At 40.2% G+C, this 16,826-nt stretch overlaps 1 protein-coding gene across 1 annotated transcript in view; it reads right to left on the minus strand.

The window, feature by feature from the left end:
* Nucleotides 1-9,637: 9,637 nt before the first annotated feature.
* Nucleotides 9,638-16,826, minus strand: part of FHOD3 (formin homology 2 domain containing 3) — a 266,864-nt gene continuing 259,675 nt past the window's right edge. Inside the window, exon 28 of the mRNA XM_042475381.1 lies at nucleotides 9,638-12,491. Within this exon, the coding sequence (XP_042331315.1) occupies nucleotides 12,409-12,491 (83 nt within the window). The 3' untranslated portion in view covers nucleotides 9,638-12,408. The remainder of the gene's footprint in view (nucleotides 12,492-16,826) is intronic.

The raw sequence follows: 16,826 nt of genomic DNA on the forward strand, positions 1-16,826 counted from the left end.
GCTTGTGGTTCTGCATGCATTCATTTTTGTCAGCAACAATGTATACTGCAGTTATCTGAAGTCACTGTTCCATGGACATTATATTTTCTGTTAGGCCCTTACTCAATTGAGAAAATACTATTGCCTGAGATCATTGTGGTGCAAAGACCCATCAGCCTGAAACTAGGTGGGTGAGGGATTATGTGTGGCAATATTGAAATGTACCCATTCCCACATCTGCCTCTCCCCTTAGAATTGGCCATGTGGTTGGATAGAGTCTTCATTTGTGGAATCTTGTGACCCTTGCTGCAGGGGCAAAAAGCTCTACCTTTGTCCCATTCTATCAGTGTCAGGCTCCATTTGCTTCTTGTTGACACTTGCTTCAATGTCGCTTCATGCTTTTCTGTTACCTTGTGCCTGCTGACCTGGCTTTGAGGCCATCACCACTTCTGATCTCCTGGTGGTATCCTCCTTCCTAGACTCAGGTTCTTTGGCTTAAACCTCTCCTGGCATTGTGCTGTGACAGAACGTGATGTATGCCCACTAAAATTCCAACCAGCTGTGGCTTAGTAGCAATAAGTACAGCTTGTCAGTGGAATCCCAAGGAGACACAATGAGATAACAGGGACTCCCAATAAATGCCAGCATGTAGCCTTCAAATGCTGTGGCCCATGGTGGAAGAATGAGGGACTAAGTATCGCAGTATGTTGGGAACCAGACACAATTTGGTGTGTGTGCAGTGATGAATGGATGGGCAAATGTTAAAGTGTCCATGTCATTGTAGATATATCAAATGATGTAGTAGAGACATTTCATTGTAGGTATTTATTTATGTTAGTCACACCAGGTGAGAGCAGTTCCCATAGTGTTCCTCTAGATCTCAGGGCCTTGCCTGTCTTCCCCAGGCCTCAGGAAGAAGGGATGATTGCCAGGTTGAGCATGGTGTCCTGACTAGAAGGGTGTTTTGGTTTTTAAATGTAATGTGCTGACCCAAGTTACTCCACCTACAGTCCACTTAACTATTTCCCTCTCCTTCTGCTCCCCTTTAATGTTTCTCAAGCTACGGTAAACACTATACATTGCTGGGAGAGAGTAATGGAAATTCTCAGCTTGCTTAGGAGTTACTGAATATGTTACTAAAGGATCGCTGCTTTGTTTCTCTGTTGTTTACTGTTAACTCTGCCAATTCTCTTCCCATCTTCCTCACCCAACCCTAAATAGTTGATGGCACATAATAATGTCTTTTCTTAATCTAAGGCCCAAACAGATGGGCAAAAAACAGCTTCTGTGCGCATGACGCACACCCTGAATGTGGCCGGAAGTCATGTGGGGAGTGCACCAAGGGCACTGAAACCGGGAAGAGTCAGCACAAAAAGGAGTGGTGAAAAGCCACTCCTGGGGGTGGTCTGGATCAGGACTGGCCCTGTGCAGTCACCATGCTTCTGTGCCAATTGGGGGCTGACCAGCACTGGAGCAGCCAGAGGCCACTCCAAGCTGCCAGTCTGCACGACCTCTAAGGCTCACATGGGTTAGACGAGCATTGTTAACAAAAGGTGGGGACAGGGTTGTCTTCCTTCTTTAACTTTGCTTAGGTCCTTGATTCCAATTTAAAGTGTTGGGGGCTCGACAGATGGGTGGCTCCGTGCTGCTCGTCTTTGTTCCAAGTCGGTGCTGCAGCAGCTGCACACTGCAGTACCGATGTGCTGCCAAAAAGAAGCTGCCTAGAGTGGCTTCTTTTTTGCAGTGCTGCAAAGAGGAAAGGGTGCCGCCATGACGTCACTTCCTGCCAGCGACATCTGGACGCTGTATGGCACGTGCGTCATCAGGGTGGCCCCTGTGTGGATGGGAGGCCGCCATGATGATGCTGCCATAACGTGCTAGGGTTCGGGAGCGTGCAGACTCTGCATGCTACTGAACCCTAGTTTCGGCCCGAGTACAGCGCTTCCCGCACATCTGTACCAGGCCTTGATTTCACTCCTGCCTCTTTCTTATCTTTTCTTCTTCTCCCCGCAATCCTTGGCTAAATGACTTTCACTTCCCTCTCCTCTCCTCTCTCTTATTTTTCAGTGGTGCCTGGTAGCTTCCATGTCAGGGCTGTGGTGAATCTGTTCTGGGTTTTATTCCACATTTGAAAGGACCCCTGTAAGATATTGAACCTGTTTTGGGGATAGCATATTGGAGAGCTGCTTTATAGCATGAAATTAAAATTTGAGTGAATTCAGTCCACTCCTCACGTGGAAACCACTTGCTGATACTGGTTTTTTTTTTCTGTTTCTTCTTCCTGGAGCTACTCTCCTCATTCACTTCTTCATTCTCCATTCCCTGTCTTGCTGGCTTCCTTTCTTGCCCCTTGGTTTATTTCTTCTTCCCCACATCACTTGTTCATTTTTTTTCTCCATCTTCAGTTTTCCTGGCTACATTTCTCACCCATCTCCTTCCTTATTCTCTTGTCCCCTTTCTCAACTTTTTCTTTTACCCTCAAATTTTCCTAGCAGCAGCTACTCAGCATTATTCTTTTTTTCCTTGTCTTATTCCAGAAAAATTTGAAGGCATGACTGGTACAAGTTCTTCATGACATTCTTGCAAACAGGCTGGTAAAATGTGGGCTAGACAAAGTAACTGTTACATGGATTTGTAATTGGTTGACTGGCCAAACCCAAAGGGTGTTCAACTATGGCTCCTTTTCATCCTGGAAAGAAGTGACCAGTGGGGTCCCACAGGGCTCTGTCCTGGGCCCAGTGCTATTCAACATCTTTATCAATGACATGGATGACAGAATTGGGAGTATACTTATCAAATTTTCAGATGACCCCAAATTAGGAGGAGTAGCTAATACCCCAGAGGACAGGATCAAAATTCAAAATGACCTTAATAGATTAGAAAGCTGAGCCAAAGCTAACAAAATCATATTCATCACAAGAGAAATGTAAAGTACTGCACTTAGGGCAGAAAAAAGAAATGTACAGATATAGGATGGGGGGCACCTTGTTGAATGAAACTACACGTGAAAGGGATCTGGGAGTCCAAGTAGACCACAAGTTGAACATGAGTCAACAGTGCGATGCAGCAGCTAAAAAGGCCAATGCAATTTTAGGCTGCATCAATGGAAGTATAGTGTCTAGATCAAGGGAAGTAATAGTGCCACACTATTCTGCTTTGGTCTGGCCCCACCCTGAATACTGTGTCCATTTCTGGGCACCACAATTCAAAAAGGACATTGAGAAACTGGAGTGTGTCCAAAGGAGGGTGAAGGGTCTTGAAACCATGTCCTATGAGGAATGCCTTAGGGAGCTGGGGGTGTTTAGTCTGGAGAAGAGAAGGTTAAGAGGTGATATGATAGCCCTGTTTAAATATCTGAAGGGATGTCATATTGCAGAGGAAGCAAGCTTGTTTTCTGCTGCTCCAGAGAACACGACACGGAACAGTGGATGCAAACTGCAGGAAAAGAGATTCCACCTCAACATGGAGAGGAACCTCCTGACAGTAAGGGCTGTTTGACAGTGGAACACACTCCCTCGGAGTGTAGTGGAATCTCCTTCCTTAGAGGTCTTCAAACAGAGGCTGGATGGCCATCTGTCAGGTATGCTTTGATTGAGAGTTCTGGCATGGTCCTTGTGGTCTCTTCCAATTCTATGATCCTAAGTTAGGTTCCCCACATTCTAAAGTTGTAAATGCCATTAGACAAAAAAAGGAGCTGCTTCTGAATAGATATGTATAGACAGAATTATCTGTTGGGTCTTTGTTGGCTTGTTGGGGATGAGGGAGAATTCCATCAACCTAACTGTAAGAAATAAAATATGGCCACTGAAAGGTGCTGGTTGATGGGAACAACCCATTAAATACAGTTTGCAAAACACTAAAAAAAGTACTTGAAAAAGTGTTAAAAAGAAAGCTGAGAAATGTTTGTGGTTGTTCTTCTGTTCAAAGTACAGCTTGGAACATTTAATTTCCAATTAGATAAATGTTTTTTCATTTGTAATGCTTTAGATTTTTTTTTAACAAGCTCAGAGTCTCTGTGGTTGATGCTTGATGTATCATGTTTACATCACCAGAGCTTGCCGTGATATCACCAGGGTTCATCCTGTAACATTATCCCTAAACCTGCATAATCTCAGATTTTGGCCCTGAAATCACAGGATCTGACCTGAGCTCTCATGTGAGGATGATCTTGTTTGTTAAATGTACTGTTTATTTTGGGTTCCAGTTCCTGCCACAGGCCATCTGCAGCTACTACTTACCTTTGGCTTCGGACCATGAGTTGGCTGCCCTGGATGGAGACATCTACAAAGGATTACCTTTGACTCGTGTTGTCTGATAATAAGGCCAGGCCTCATTAAAGGTCTCTGAGATCTCTTTGTTTCCAGATGCAATTTCAGCATCTTATGAGATTTGTGGACCCAGAATCTTGTTTTTCTCACCTAGACGGCCCACAGTGCCAGCCATTCTCAACATGCCAAGCTTTAGCAATCTTACCCCCAGTTTGAAGCAATTGCCTGCCTCCTCAGAGTCAAGAGGAATGGCTGACTATAGGTTTTTAAAAACAATTTCTCAGATACTACACTTTGTATTTTGTAAAGTTTGTTTAGATTGTAAGCCTGAGGGCAGGGAAATGTCTAATTAACAATCTGTAAGCCGCTCTGAGAGCCTTTCTGGCTGAAGAGCAGTATATAAATACAATAAATAAATGAATAAATAATAAAGAGATAAAGCATGAATGCTGGGAATGAGCACCATGATTTTTATGAGTATCCTATTGTCTGCAAACCCTTTTGCTCAAAACAATACTGATTAACACAATGAGAGAGACAGACCTGGACATATTTTGCTTCCTTCCTCAACCTGACAAATTTATTGGCCCCTTCCCCACCACCTTTCCCTTCTCCTTTTGTGTTGTGTCTTTTTAGATTGTAAGCCTGAGGGCAGGGAACCGTCTAATTATAAAGATTGTATGTACAGCGCTGTGTAAATTTACAGTGCTTTATAAATAAAGGTTAATAATAATAATAATAATAATAATAATAATAATAATTGTCCGAAAACCTTCTTTTGCTTTCAGTGATCCATTTATGCTATCTTTCCCCATCCTCTTCACTGCCTATTCTATTCCCTTTCCTGTGGCTAATGTCTGTTCCCATTTTTCCTTGGCCATTCCTAGTCATATCATGGCAGTGTTGACCTACCTCCTACCAATGACATTACATCTGGTGAGAGCTTCTTTGCGATACTTAACCAAATTGTGTAACACAGAGCAGATAAGCCCAGATAATGTTGCTCCAGCTGTTTCTAGTAGTAGCTTAGGTAAGGATTGAATATCACAATTAAACCACCTGCCTCCCCCACTTAAAATAAAAAGGAAAAGGAGTGCATTAGAAAGCTTTATTGCAAGATGTGTTTACATAATGCGGTAGAAATGGACTTTTAAATTACATCAGAGACACTGGGCACAGGTCAATAGTCAATATATCAACCCTGCATGGCACAGGAAAACAAATTAATCTAAAAAAATTAGGGTGAAATTGGGTGCAGAAACAGATGATGAGTACCTTAAAAAAGAGGTAATTACACTATGCACCAATGAATGCTAAAATAGTATGCTGATGACTACAAACTGCCAATGTTCTTGGATGTAGTAAATGTGTGGGGAAATTAATTCAAGTTCTTCATGGAAGTGCAATCCTTTACTACTTTACTTACTACTTTATTTTATTTCAATTAGGCTTACCCCCAGGTATGTGGGCACAAAACTGCAACCTAACTAAAACAGTAGTAATGAAAGAATGTCCTGAACAATTGCATTCAGTTTTTTACAAGACCCTGCTTACAACCAGGCAAACAACCATCATTTGTGTGTACATGGTATATGTGTGTTTCCTGCAGGATATATCATTGACCATGCATGGCTTGTTCTTAAATTACAATTCACAGAATAATACTGCTGGAAAAAAGCTTATTTTACACTATACTACACAAAAAAACTCCAAAAAGACTAGCAACATTTACACATTTTTACAATAGTTGTCCTTTGTCTAGAAAAGTGTTCTTTTCTACTTTATATCTATTTCTTTTTAAAATTCCCAGCTCACAGAAAAGACATGAGTAGTCCAAAGACAGTCCTTAAAAAGAGAACTATAATCCAACAATACAAACAGGCTTCTTCTTTCAGAAATAAATCAGATTTCACAGCTGTTAAAACTTTAAGTAACAAAGCATTTCAAAATTAAGGATTTCCCCTCAATATGTGTAAGTTAAAATAGATTTAGAATGTTCTTCTGGATTGCTTAACTAAATGAAATCTCCTTCATTCCATATCATATTTGAAATTTTAGATTAAGCAATGGAAATAAGTATTAGACTGAGTGAAATGTTTTATGGAAATTAGGTTTAGCATATTTGATGGTAAAGAATACTTCACTTTGATCAGAGGAAAACAGGGAGCTTCTCATGCTTTATAGAACCCAGAGAGTAATTGTGAAAGGGTATAAATGCAATCCTTTCCTTTATAATCTGGATGGAGAATATTTCCATATAGGTGGACAGTATTTGGCTTATGTAACTATATGAGTTATAAAAGACCAGGTGGAGAGTACATTAACAGCAATTGGCTGCATAAGCATGGCTGAGCTGAATAGGGGATACTTGAATGGGACCACTCTAGAACTTTCCGATGACCAAAGTCCAGGTCTCACTCATGTCACGTACCTTTCCATGAATGTTATTAGCAATGTATATAATTGAAATGAAATCAAAACTTTTATCATTGAAATGATAAAGTTTACCCATTTAGGATAACAGAAAGGTCTAGATCCAGTAGGCGTCCTGGATGAGTAGTATAATTATACTGTTATTGAAGGGAACAGAGGCAACCGTCTTGTCTCAGCCAGTGCTTTTGGGTGTATTTTGTCTGTTTTTGTAGATCCGAGGAAGGAGAAGCAACCTCCACCCTGTGAAAGTGTCCTCCTCCTTTGCTTGGTGAAGGCACTCAGTGCCCCCAATCCGTGGCTGGGAGAACAAAGCTGAGCCTAAACACACACATCGGCTGTTCTTGCACACCAAGGTTGTTGGTGTTGTATATGGAGTACAGGTTACCTCCTTGTGCATTGTCAAAGAACTTACACTATTGTAACTGAGGGTTATGTTAGCATATGTCACCAACAGGATCCCAGCCAATAATGTGCTTTATACTAAATAGGATCGTTGGTCTATTTAGGGAACTTTTGTTGACACAAAGGCCTGTTACAGACTGCCAAAATAAAGCTGCTTCGGGTCTCTTTGGAGGTATGCTATTTAAATGATGCATGGGTCCTAAGAGTCTGGAGGTTGCTCCAAAGCCACACTCCATTCCTAAGCACTGGAGTGCAGCTTTGGTGCAGCTTCCGGATTCTTAGGATGCATGCATCATTTAAACAGCATACCTCCAAAGAGACCCGAAGCAGATTTATTTTGGCAGTCTGTAACAGGCCAAAGTGTCAGAAGCTCTGCTGGGTTTCATATATGAGTTTTTCCAGCCCTGCATGAAAGTGTCAGAATATAACATGGGACCCTGTGCTCATAAACCATGTGTTCTAAGGGTCTTCCTACAGTGGGACACAGATCTGAATATATATATACACACACACACACACACACACACACACACAGAGAGAGAGAAGGAATTGCCTTGTTTCTGTTCCCTATCATGCCTCTGTGGTCAACTGTAGGAATGCCTCAATTATATATTTAAACTGGCACAGAATTTTGGGCCAATGTGCTAATTATGGATTAGAAGAAACCCTTGAGAGCCTGCATGAAAGAATGGGGTTGGGGAAAGGAGATGAAATAATGGTGACATCCTTCATATTTAAGCAGCAGCAATGTGCAGTTACACCCTAAAACAGGGCTGATAATCATGTAGTACTTCAGATGTTATTTGACTGTAATTCCCAGCATCCCTAGCCAGCAGAGCAAGTGGAGGGCTGTATGTTTTTGTCCAGCAAAAATCTGGAGGGCTGCATGTTTCTCACACTGTACTGATGCAATTTCTAGTCCATATATATGGCTCTCTAAATCAACATTTAAAAAGTGGGGATCAGACTCAAGAGTTCAGCTAGGATGGACACAAGTTATTACAAGGTATTTTTACCGGAATAAAGCTTTTAAAGAAGGAATGCAAAATGTGTGGCCCTAAACTGCGGAAAAATGCTATTTCTGGACTGATGCTGTTCCAGCATCTACTGATACTGCTCAAACCAAGGTGTTATTTTTGTGGAGTAGTTAATTTGTGTAATTTGTAGAAGTAGTTAATTTATGTTTGCAGTTTGAATGTATTTTTTTTGTAGTTTCACCTTGTGTTTTATATTATTCCATATATATATATATATATATATATATATATATATATATATATATTTCTCTGCTGCTTGTAGTTTAGAAAGAGCAAGTTCAAAAGATATCACTGGGGAACAGGAAAGTGAAAATCCATGGCAATTCTGCTTCCCACATTGCTGTTTTGATCATTTCTCATCACTTGTATGTTTGTGCATCCATGTATGTCCCCTTGCGCCCCAGCCAACACTAGGTGTGTGACCCTCAGGACCCAAACGGTTGTGTACTCCTCCTTTAAACTGTTAACTATGAGGAGAAATAAGTAAGATTAAAAAACTCTGGATAACCTTGCTGGGTTATACTGCCTAGTAACCAGGATCTACATTATAATCCATAGCATCACAAATAAGACATCTTAAGTGTTCTGCTTTATATGTTTTCCATATAAGAGGGAAGATTGAACTACAGGCTCAGTCTCCTTTAAGAAAGAGAGATACATGTTTTTGTAGCTGTTTACTCATGCCTGGGCTTAGTGCAAATGTGAAAGTTTAGAAACTAAAAAATGAGCTGAAAGACAAATATTTAGTGTGTCTAATCAAAAACTATATTATTGGTTATTTTTAGTGCACCTTTTTATCTCTTTAATCCCTTTTTGTTGTACTTCAGTTACATGAGCAAGGTTTGCAAGAAAATGATAGGTAGAGCTTAATGTCCATATAGATTCCTCAATTACACAGTATCTGGAATCAGTTATGAGTGAAAAATGGATGTGTGAAAAAAAATGAACATTTCGTTTTGATTTTGACACATACCATGTGCAGATCTTTGGGCTCTTCTGGTGCAGGATTCCATAGCAACTTTGCTTGAAATGTCCTATTGCCAGAAACAATTATCCTTATTTTTGGAAATAGGAAACAGAATTGACTTGGATGTTGCTACTTTCAAACCCCTGAAATGATCTTTTCATTCTTTATGGGGGAGAGCTGCCAGCAGGCAAGAAATGCAGGCATTGACCAACTCATCTAAGAAATAGCATGAACTTGTCCAGGTTGTTGTTTGACAGCAATACATTAAAATCAGCAGTACCTAGAACTGGAATACCCTTATTGAAAACCTTAAAGGCAGACTAAGGCTAGGCTAAGCTAAGCTAGGAAGGAACTGGCAAAACTGCCCTTGAGTATTCATTCCTTGCCTAAGAAAACCCTATGACAGTGATGGCGAACCTATGGCATGCGTGCCAGGGGTGACACTCAGAGTCCTCTCTGTGGGCACATGTGCCGTCTCCCCAGCACAGAGTTTGCCAGAGTTTGTTACTAGAAAGCCAGAGGGACACGGCACTTTGCAATAAATAAGTGGGTTTTGGGTTGCAGTTTGGGCACTCGGCCTCTAAAAGGTTCACCATCACTGCCCTATGACATTCATGGGGTCGTCATAAGTTGAAAGGCATCTTGAAGGCACATAAACACACAAGGCTAAGCTGAAATTTTCATTATAGATTTTAAAAAAACCCACTGAATTTCTACTGATTTTCTGGATGAGAGGACAAATTTCAAATAAAAAACAAAACAAAACCCTGTGTGGATTGTCACTTACTTTGCATCATAATCATAAGGAACAACAGCATCTTAGATAAATATTTGAGATTGTTTTATTTGTCAAGAATAAATAAAAAGACGACAGCTCTCCTTTGGGGTGTAGGTATAATCATTCTATTGTTTTGGACTGTCTTGTCCAAAGTCTGAGTCCAACTGTTAGTCCCAATTAGATAGATTCACTCAACCAACAAGTTGGGTTATGAGCCCACACTTACATAAATCATCTTGATTTAATGAGTCTATGACAGCTGGAACTATCAATAGGATTTAGGCCTTTATGTTAGGTGGCTGAGAATTCCCTGTTTCACTGGAATAGATGTAATGAAAACAAAGAAGATCAAGTTTGGTATTAAAATGTTCTACACATACAAAAATCTAACCCTAAAGCTCACTGCCTAGTTTAGTGTCTGTTGCACCTATGTCATTTATGTAAGCTGCCCTGAGCATTTCATTGAATGGTGGGATATAAAGCTTTATCATCTAATATAATGGCAATGTGCAATACAACAGTTTGGGATGGGATTTCTACCCCAGTCCCATCTATATGGTGGATATATTAACTGTAAACATTCATCCAGCCAACAGTAACAATTGTGGTGTTTTTGGTGGGTGGACTCTTTCCCTTAAATATATCACTTTGGAAATTTGGAATAATTCATTGCTGTATAATGCAAGGGAGATAGCAAAATGTTTCTGACAGGCAGGAGTTAGAAACCCAATGCCAAAGCCTTATCGTATCATCTTGAAGTAAATAAAACAAAAATAAATATAACTTTCTGTCCTTTACTGGCCAATGTCTTTGTCTCCTTAATGAAAAACATATGCTGACTAGCCATATCAACAAATGATTTCCATAGCATTTTGGAACCACTAAAGCTGCAATCATATATACCTATTTACCTGGGAATAAGCCTTACTGCAGTGGGACTTGCTTCTAATCAGACAAGTCTAGGATTGAATCCTGACTAAACAGAGCGTCAAATATTGAGGGACACATTGTCTGGGAGCTCACAGTTAATTTTACATATAAAAGACAAGTATCCCTATAAAGGAGGCAATTAAAAGTAAACTATAGGACAAAATGGAGATTCAAGTTATAGAGTGCTGGAACTTCTCATGCTATTTTCTTACATGTTTAGTATTTTGGTTTTCTGTACAAAGATCGAGACTGGAATCTTCCAGAATAATGTAGAACATTCTCATGAAAAGGCGCCAAGCAATTGGATGGTATGGTTAACAGTGATGCATTCATTATGTCTTCTTTAGTACCACTAGCTTAGAGGTATGTTTTAGTATAAAAAAAATCCTCCCTTCTGTACCACTCTTTGTGAAACCCCAAACATTGCAATGAATATATTCCATTCTTCAGATTTTACAAGCTGGATGTTTTTCTCGTGAAAGTGGAAGAGCTGATCAATGCAAGCTGTGGAAATATGCGTAAGAGGCTTCTTTAAAATACATTCTTCAAACTACAGTTCACTGGCTTTAGAAAGGAAGTCTATGGATACTTAACATTTGGGGACGGAGATCAGCATCCATGTCCACAACGGTTATTTCCTCTGCTGTGGATTGCACTCACAGGGAAAATGTCATTGAAAGAGAGTTTAAGCCATATGTTATTCATTCACATGTACTAACACTTGTAAACTTTGTTACGTCAGATTAGAAAAGCAGTCTAATGGGTACCTTAACAACAAACCCTATTTTGACTCTGGCTACTTTCAGGTAGACTGCTATAATTCATACACACCTTCATCTCTTGAACTGAATGACCGGAGGTACTCTGTGCTGTGACTATGCACATGTGTCATTATGCACAATGTGCATATTACATGTTTGAGAGAGGCCCCAGCAGAAAACCAACCTAGCAGAATTCCACCATAAAAGAGCAAAGGATTTCCCTTGTTGCAGGACAGGTTGAGTGAAGGTTGATGGCAACTGGACTCAGTAGGGATGCGTGTGTGTGTGCCGATAGGTGTGTACACACAAATATGCTCAGGCAGTATATACACAAGTAGACATACATTTATACATTCTTTGGAGGAAAGATAAAAACAATGGTGCATTTCTATTTGACTTTAGAAAAACCATAGCAATGGTAGCAGAAGTGAGCTTGCCGGTTTAAAGGACTGCCCTTGAACTGACAAAACATATTACTTAACAATTACTATACAGGCCACAAGGAAAATAAACATAAACACCTTTCACACAAAACAAGATAACATCAAAGACCACATCAATGCAGTATGATGATTTCCAAAACATTCCCAACACTGGCTTAATTTGATAGTGGTAAGTTACATGTGTCTTAATTTTAGCCCTTTGTACTGATTACTTTTCCACCTCTGTTTCAGTGTTATGAAAATGGTGGGGTATGATGAACAGCTGGGAGAAGTAGCAGGAGAATGCTAAGCCAAAAGGCTAATGTAGGTTGTGTTGGTGTGTGTGGCTGTGTATGTATGTGTATATGTGTGTGTCTGTGTGGTATACGGTATACCGATGGTTCTTCCTGTAGTTCACTTGGGTGCTGTCATCACACCTGCATCTCAGAAGTGCCCATCAGACCCAGTGCTTTGGCTTCTTCTGGTGTCAGTCCACTCTTAAGTGTCCGCCTCACTGAGCATTTGGAAACAGAAAGAAAAGAAGGATGAGGGTGCTAGAAGACTATCAGTCTAGTCCTAGACAAGTCTATTTAGAAGTAAGTCCCATTGTATTCAGTGGGTCTTGCTTCCAGATATGGCTATTAAGACTACAGCTTAAATGCAGAAATATAACAAACCAAACAGGAAATGTGGAATAAAATCTATGAAAAAGACAGTTTCTCCCTTTTACAGTTAAAGATCCTGATATAAAATCAAGTCATTGAACATCAGACAGAAATATGATTTTGAATATTAAGGGTGAAGCAAACAGGGAGACATGGGGCTCTTAAAATATTATTCATTTGTTATTTCTATACAGTCATGAAAGCTGGACAGTGAAGAAAGCTGACAGGAAGGAAATCGGGTTATTTGAAATGTGGTGCTGGAGAAGAGTCCTATAGATACCATGAAGAACCAGAGGAGAGAAATAAATGGGCCAGGAACAAATTAAGCCTGAACTCTTGTTAAAAGCCAATATAACTAAACTGAAGCTATTGTACTTTGGACATATTATGAAACAACATGCTTATTAGAAAAGACAATAATATTTTGAAGGTAATGAGAAAAGAAGAAGACCGGGGCATACTTAGACATAATGAAATCAGTGAATGAAGCTGGTAATAGCCTACATAAACTCAATTGATTTCAGTAGATCTACTCTAAGTATGGCCAAGTCTAGATTCAGCCTAACAACTTTATTGTTCCAACTTCCTTTTCCATTTTCCCTCTGCTTAATCAGTTCTTAAGACTTCAATATTTAAGTAGGGCTCAAAAGCAGCTTCAAGAAACTAAAGGGCTCTAATAAATAAACCCTCCCTGAACCTGCCTATAATGGATATCTACTGGGCAGTGTCCAATATCCTTTTTTAGGGAAAAGTTGAGTGTGCTGGTGACTTCCCAGCTTCAGGGGTTCTTGGATAAGATGGATTAAGTGTAGATGCATTTCAATTTGGCCACAGGCTTGGCTATTGGACAGAGACAGCTTTAGTTGCCTCCGTGGATGACCTGTGCAATGAATTAGACAGGAGCTAGACATGTCCTTGTTGGCTCTGCTAGATCTCTGACAGTTTTTGAAGCCATCAAACATGGTATCCCTTTGAGCCACCTTTTTGGACTAGGACTCTGGGGTACTCCTCTGCTGTGGTTCCAGTCTTTCTTGGAGGGGCAAGATCTGAAGGTGGTATTGGGGGATTCCTGTTTGACCCCATGGCCACAAAATGTTTTGTCCCTCATACATTTTAACATCTACATAAAATTTTTGGGAGAAATTATCTGAGTTTTGTGGTTGGACGTCACCAGTATGCTGATGTCACCCAACCTTATCTCTCCTTTCCATCCAATTCTAAGGAAGCTGTCTCAGTGCTAAACCAGTGTCAGTAACAGACTAGATGACAGCAAACAAATTGAAAGTTAATCCACAACAACTGAAATGTGTTTTCCTACTCAGTCCAAAGGCAATTGGGAGAACAGGGATTCAGTCTGGGTTGGAAGGGATACAGTACAGTACAGTTGGAAGGGCTACAGTACTCCAGGTTTGCAGTATTGGTGTACTCCTGGACTGAGTACTGCATATGGATGCCCAGGTTTTGGCAGCAGCTAGGAGTGTATTTGCACAGCTAAAACTGGTGCACCACCTGTAACCACTCCTTGAGACATTAGATGTGGCTACAGTGATTATGCTTTATTTGGATTACTATGTGGCAAGTGCCTTTGGAAATTGTTTGGAAATTTCAGGAGGTCCAAAATGCTGTGGCCAGTTTGTTGGTTGGGGCAGGTTATAGGGAGCATATAACCTTCCTGCTGAAACAACTCCATTGGTTGCTGCTACATTTATGGGCAGAATTCAAAATGTTGGTTATGACTTTTAAAAGCCTTGAAAGACCATCTCTCCATATAAAAGCCCGTTTGAGCTTTAAAATCTGCAGGGAAGGCTTTCTTTCCATTCCACCACAATCACAGGCACACCTGATGAGACATGGGAGAGAGACTTCTTGGTGGCTGTTCCCAAGTTATGGAATTCCCTTTCCTATGAAGTCTGGTTAGTCTGCTCCCTGCTATCTTTCTGCCTGCAGGTAGACCTTTTAATGAGGCATTTCATTTTTAATATGCCGCATTAAATCTGCCATTAAATTTGCCATGTTTCTATTTTATTATGCTTTACATGTATTTTTTTTAACTTGTGTCTTTTAAACAGAACACAGATTTAATCGTTTTTTTTAAAGTTTTGTAGTAATAGTTTTTTTTAATATAATTGTACTGTGTTTTTAAATGGCTGTAAGCACCTTGAATCCCATGCTGGGAGAAAGGTGAGACATTAATATAAGAATAATAAAAAGAAAATAAGAAAATAAAGTAGGGCTGTGATGTATTCATTATTCTTTCCACACCATGTACAGATAAATCCAAGAAGAAAGAAACATTACACAGACAACAGTTCTCATTAATCTGAAGCTGTAGCCTTTTCAGTTACTTGTGAAGCCTGCACAATCCTTCCCACTCCCCCATGGCCCACACTTTTCTATCACACCCTGAACCCATGCTTATCCAGTGCAAAGGATACAGATGAGCTAGAGGGGCTACCCTGAAGGGGAAAGGGCAGGGAAGCCCCTTATGACAGCCTAGTTGCCTGTATCTGCAATGAGCTAGACAGCCTAGAGCTGGAGATCAGTAATAGGAAAGCCTATGGGTAGTATGCTATGTTGCTTAACAGCAACTACTCCAATAATGCAGTAGGACATGGCATTCCATGCAAGATGTATACAGCTAGTGATTCCAGTTTCATAAAGCAATTTCATACCTGAGCATCTAACTTCAAACACCAGAGGAATACATCCATGCTGAAGCTGATATTTGGTCCTCTTAAAAGTCATGTTGGGATTTTGAATATCAAGCTAGGATTTATTGTGGATAAGCTGTTGCAAAAAACAACCTCAGCCTAAAGAGTTACTGAGTTACTATCTGCTGTTGATATTTTTCACTGAACATAAATGAAAAACAGCCCCATGGAATAATGCAGTGTTGTTATTGCTATGCATTGTTTTTTGTTCTCACAAGCAATTCTCCAGTAGAAAAGAGCTTCAGTAAAGGCAAAGAACATATGTAGCCTGAATGTGGGAGAGAGAAGAACGAAAGGGAGCCCACAGGGGAAAAATACTGAAGGCAGGCTTCAGAAATGCACATGCGCACGCACATACACACACATGGGATGAGTTAGTCAAGCAAAAGTAGCTTAAGGCCATGGAGGTATATGGAGAACATGAGTGCACATGGGCAAGTGAATACATGTATGTTTAAGGAAGAGCGATCAAGACTTATGTAATGGAGAACTCTAGCGGGCAGCAATGGTAAACCACAGTCTGCTTATATGCATTCCATTCAAATGTCTTTCCAGTGTTATCTTTGTAAGCAAATTGCTACATGCAGGATCTCCTCTTTTTGATCTTTGGGGGGGAGTGAAATATATTGTTCTTAAGCACATGCTGACTAATGTGGTCCAAGTGCTGTTGGGTGCAAAATGCTCTTAATTTGCAATGACATTAACCAATGTGACCACCAACTCATTCAGCCTGTGCTTGGTCACTCACTGTTGCTGTTTGTCCTTTGGTTTAACAATCATAAAATGCTAAAGGAATGAAGAGGTCATTAGAAAACTAAATTTATTATTTCTTTGGAGTTCTTTTTTTTAAATTATCTCTCAGCGATTAAAGGAACCCTCAGAATGGTGTTGAAGGATTCCTTGAACGGTTCTGCACAAGTACAAAGACCAAAGAAAGAAAGTACAAAATATTTTACTGTTAAATATTTATTCATATTGCACAAAGAAAATATCTAAACAAATTTCTGTCTGAATTTACCAAAAAATGCTTCCAGCCAACGCCAGGAGTGCCTATACCTTTGGGTGGCAGTACCGCTTCAGAAACATCACAAACTTCTCTGATGGCCGAACTATACATAGCACACTGTATATGAATTTATACTTGTTTCAAATTGTTAAAACCATTAAATATTAGACATTGGGATTCACAATCAGGGTTTGGACGATGGCGTGTATCGAATGGAGCAGGGTGGGGAAAATTTGAAAGCTCCTACCCCCAAGCTGGCATTTGGCTCCAAAGGGGCACTTCTATTGGCATTAAGGAGAGCATCTTTCCCATGTCAGATAGTAACTGGAAGTGTGCTTTTTGTCAGGACCTTGGTGCAGGAGAAAAGCTTTAACAGTCCCTATGGGTCACAGTTACAATTGTGATTCTTCAGCCCCAGGACCCATTCTTTAATGTTTTAATGAGATCCAAACTATTGCAAGTGGCAC

Source organism: Sceloporus undulatus, chromosome 6 (genome assembly GCF_019175285.1).
Source record: "Sceloporus undulatus isolate JIND9_A2432 ecotype Alabama chromosome 6, SceUnd_v1.1, whole genome shotgun sequence".
Classification (NCBI taxonomy): Eukaryota; Metazoa; Chordata; class Lepidosauria; order Squamata; family Phrynosomatidae; genus Sceloporus; species Sceloporus undulatus.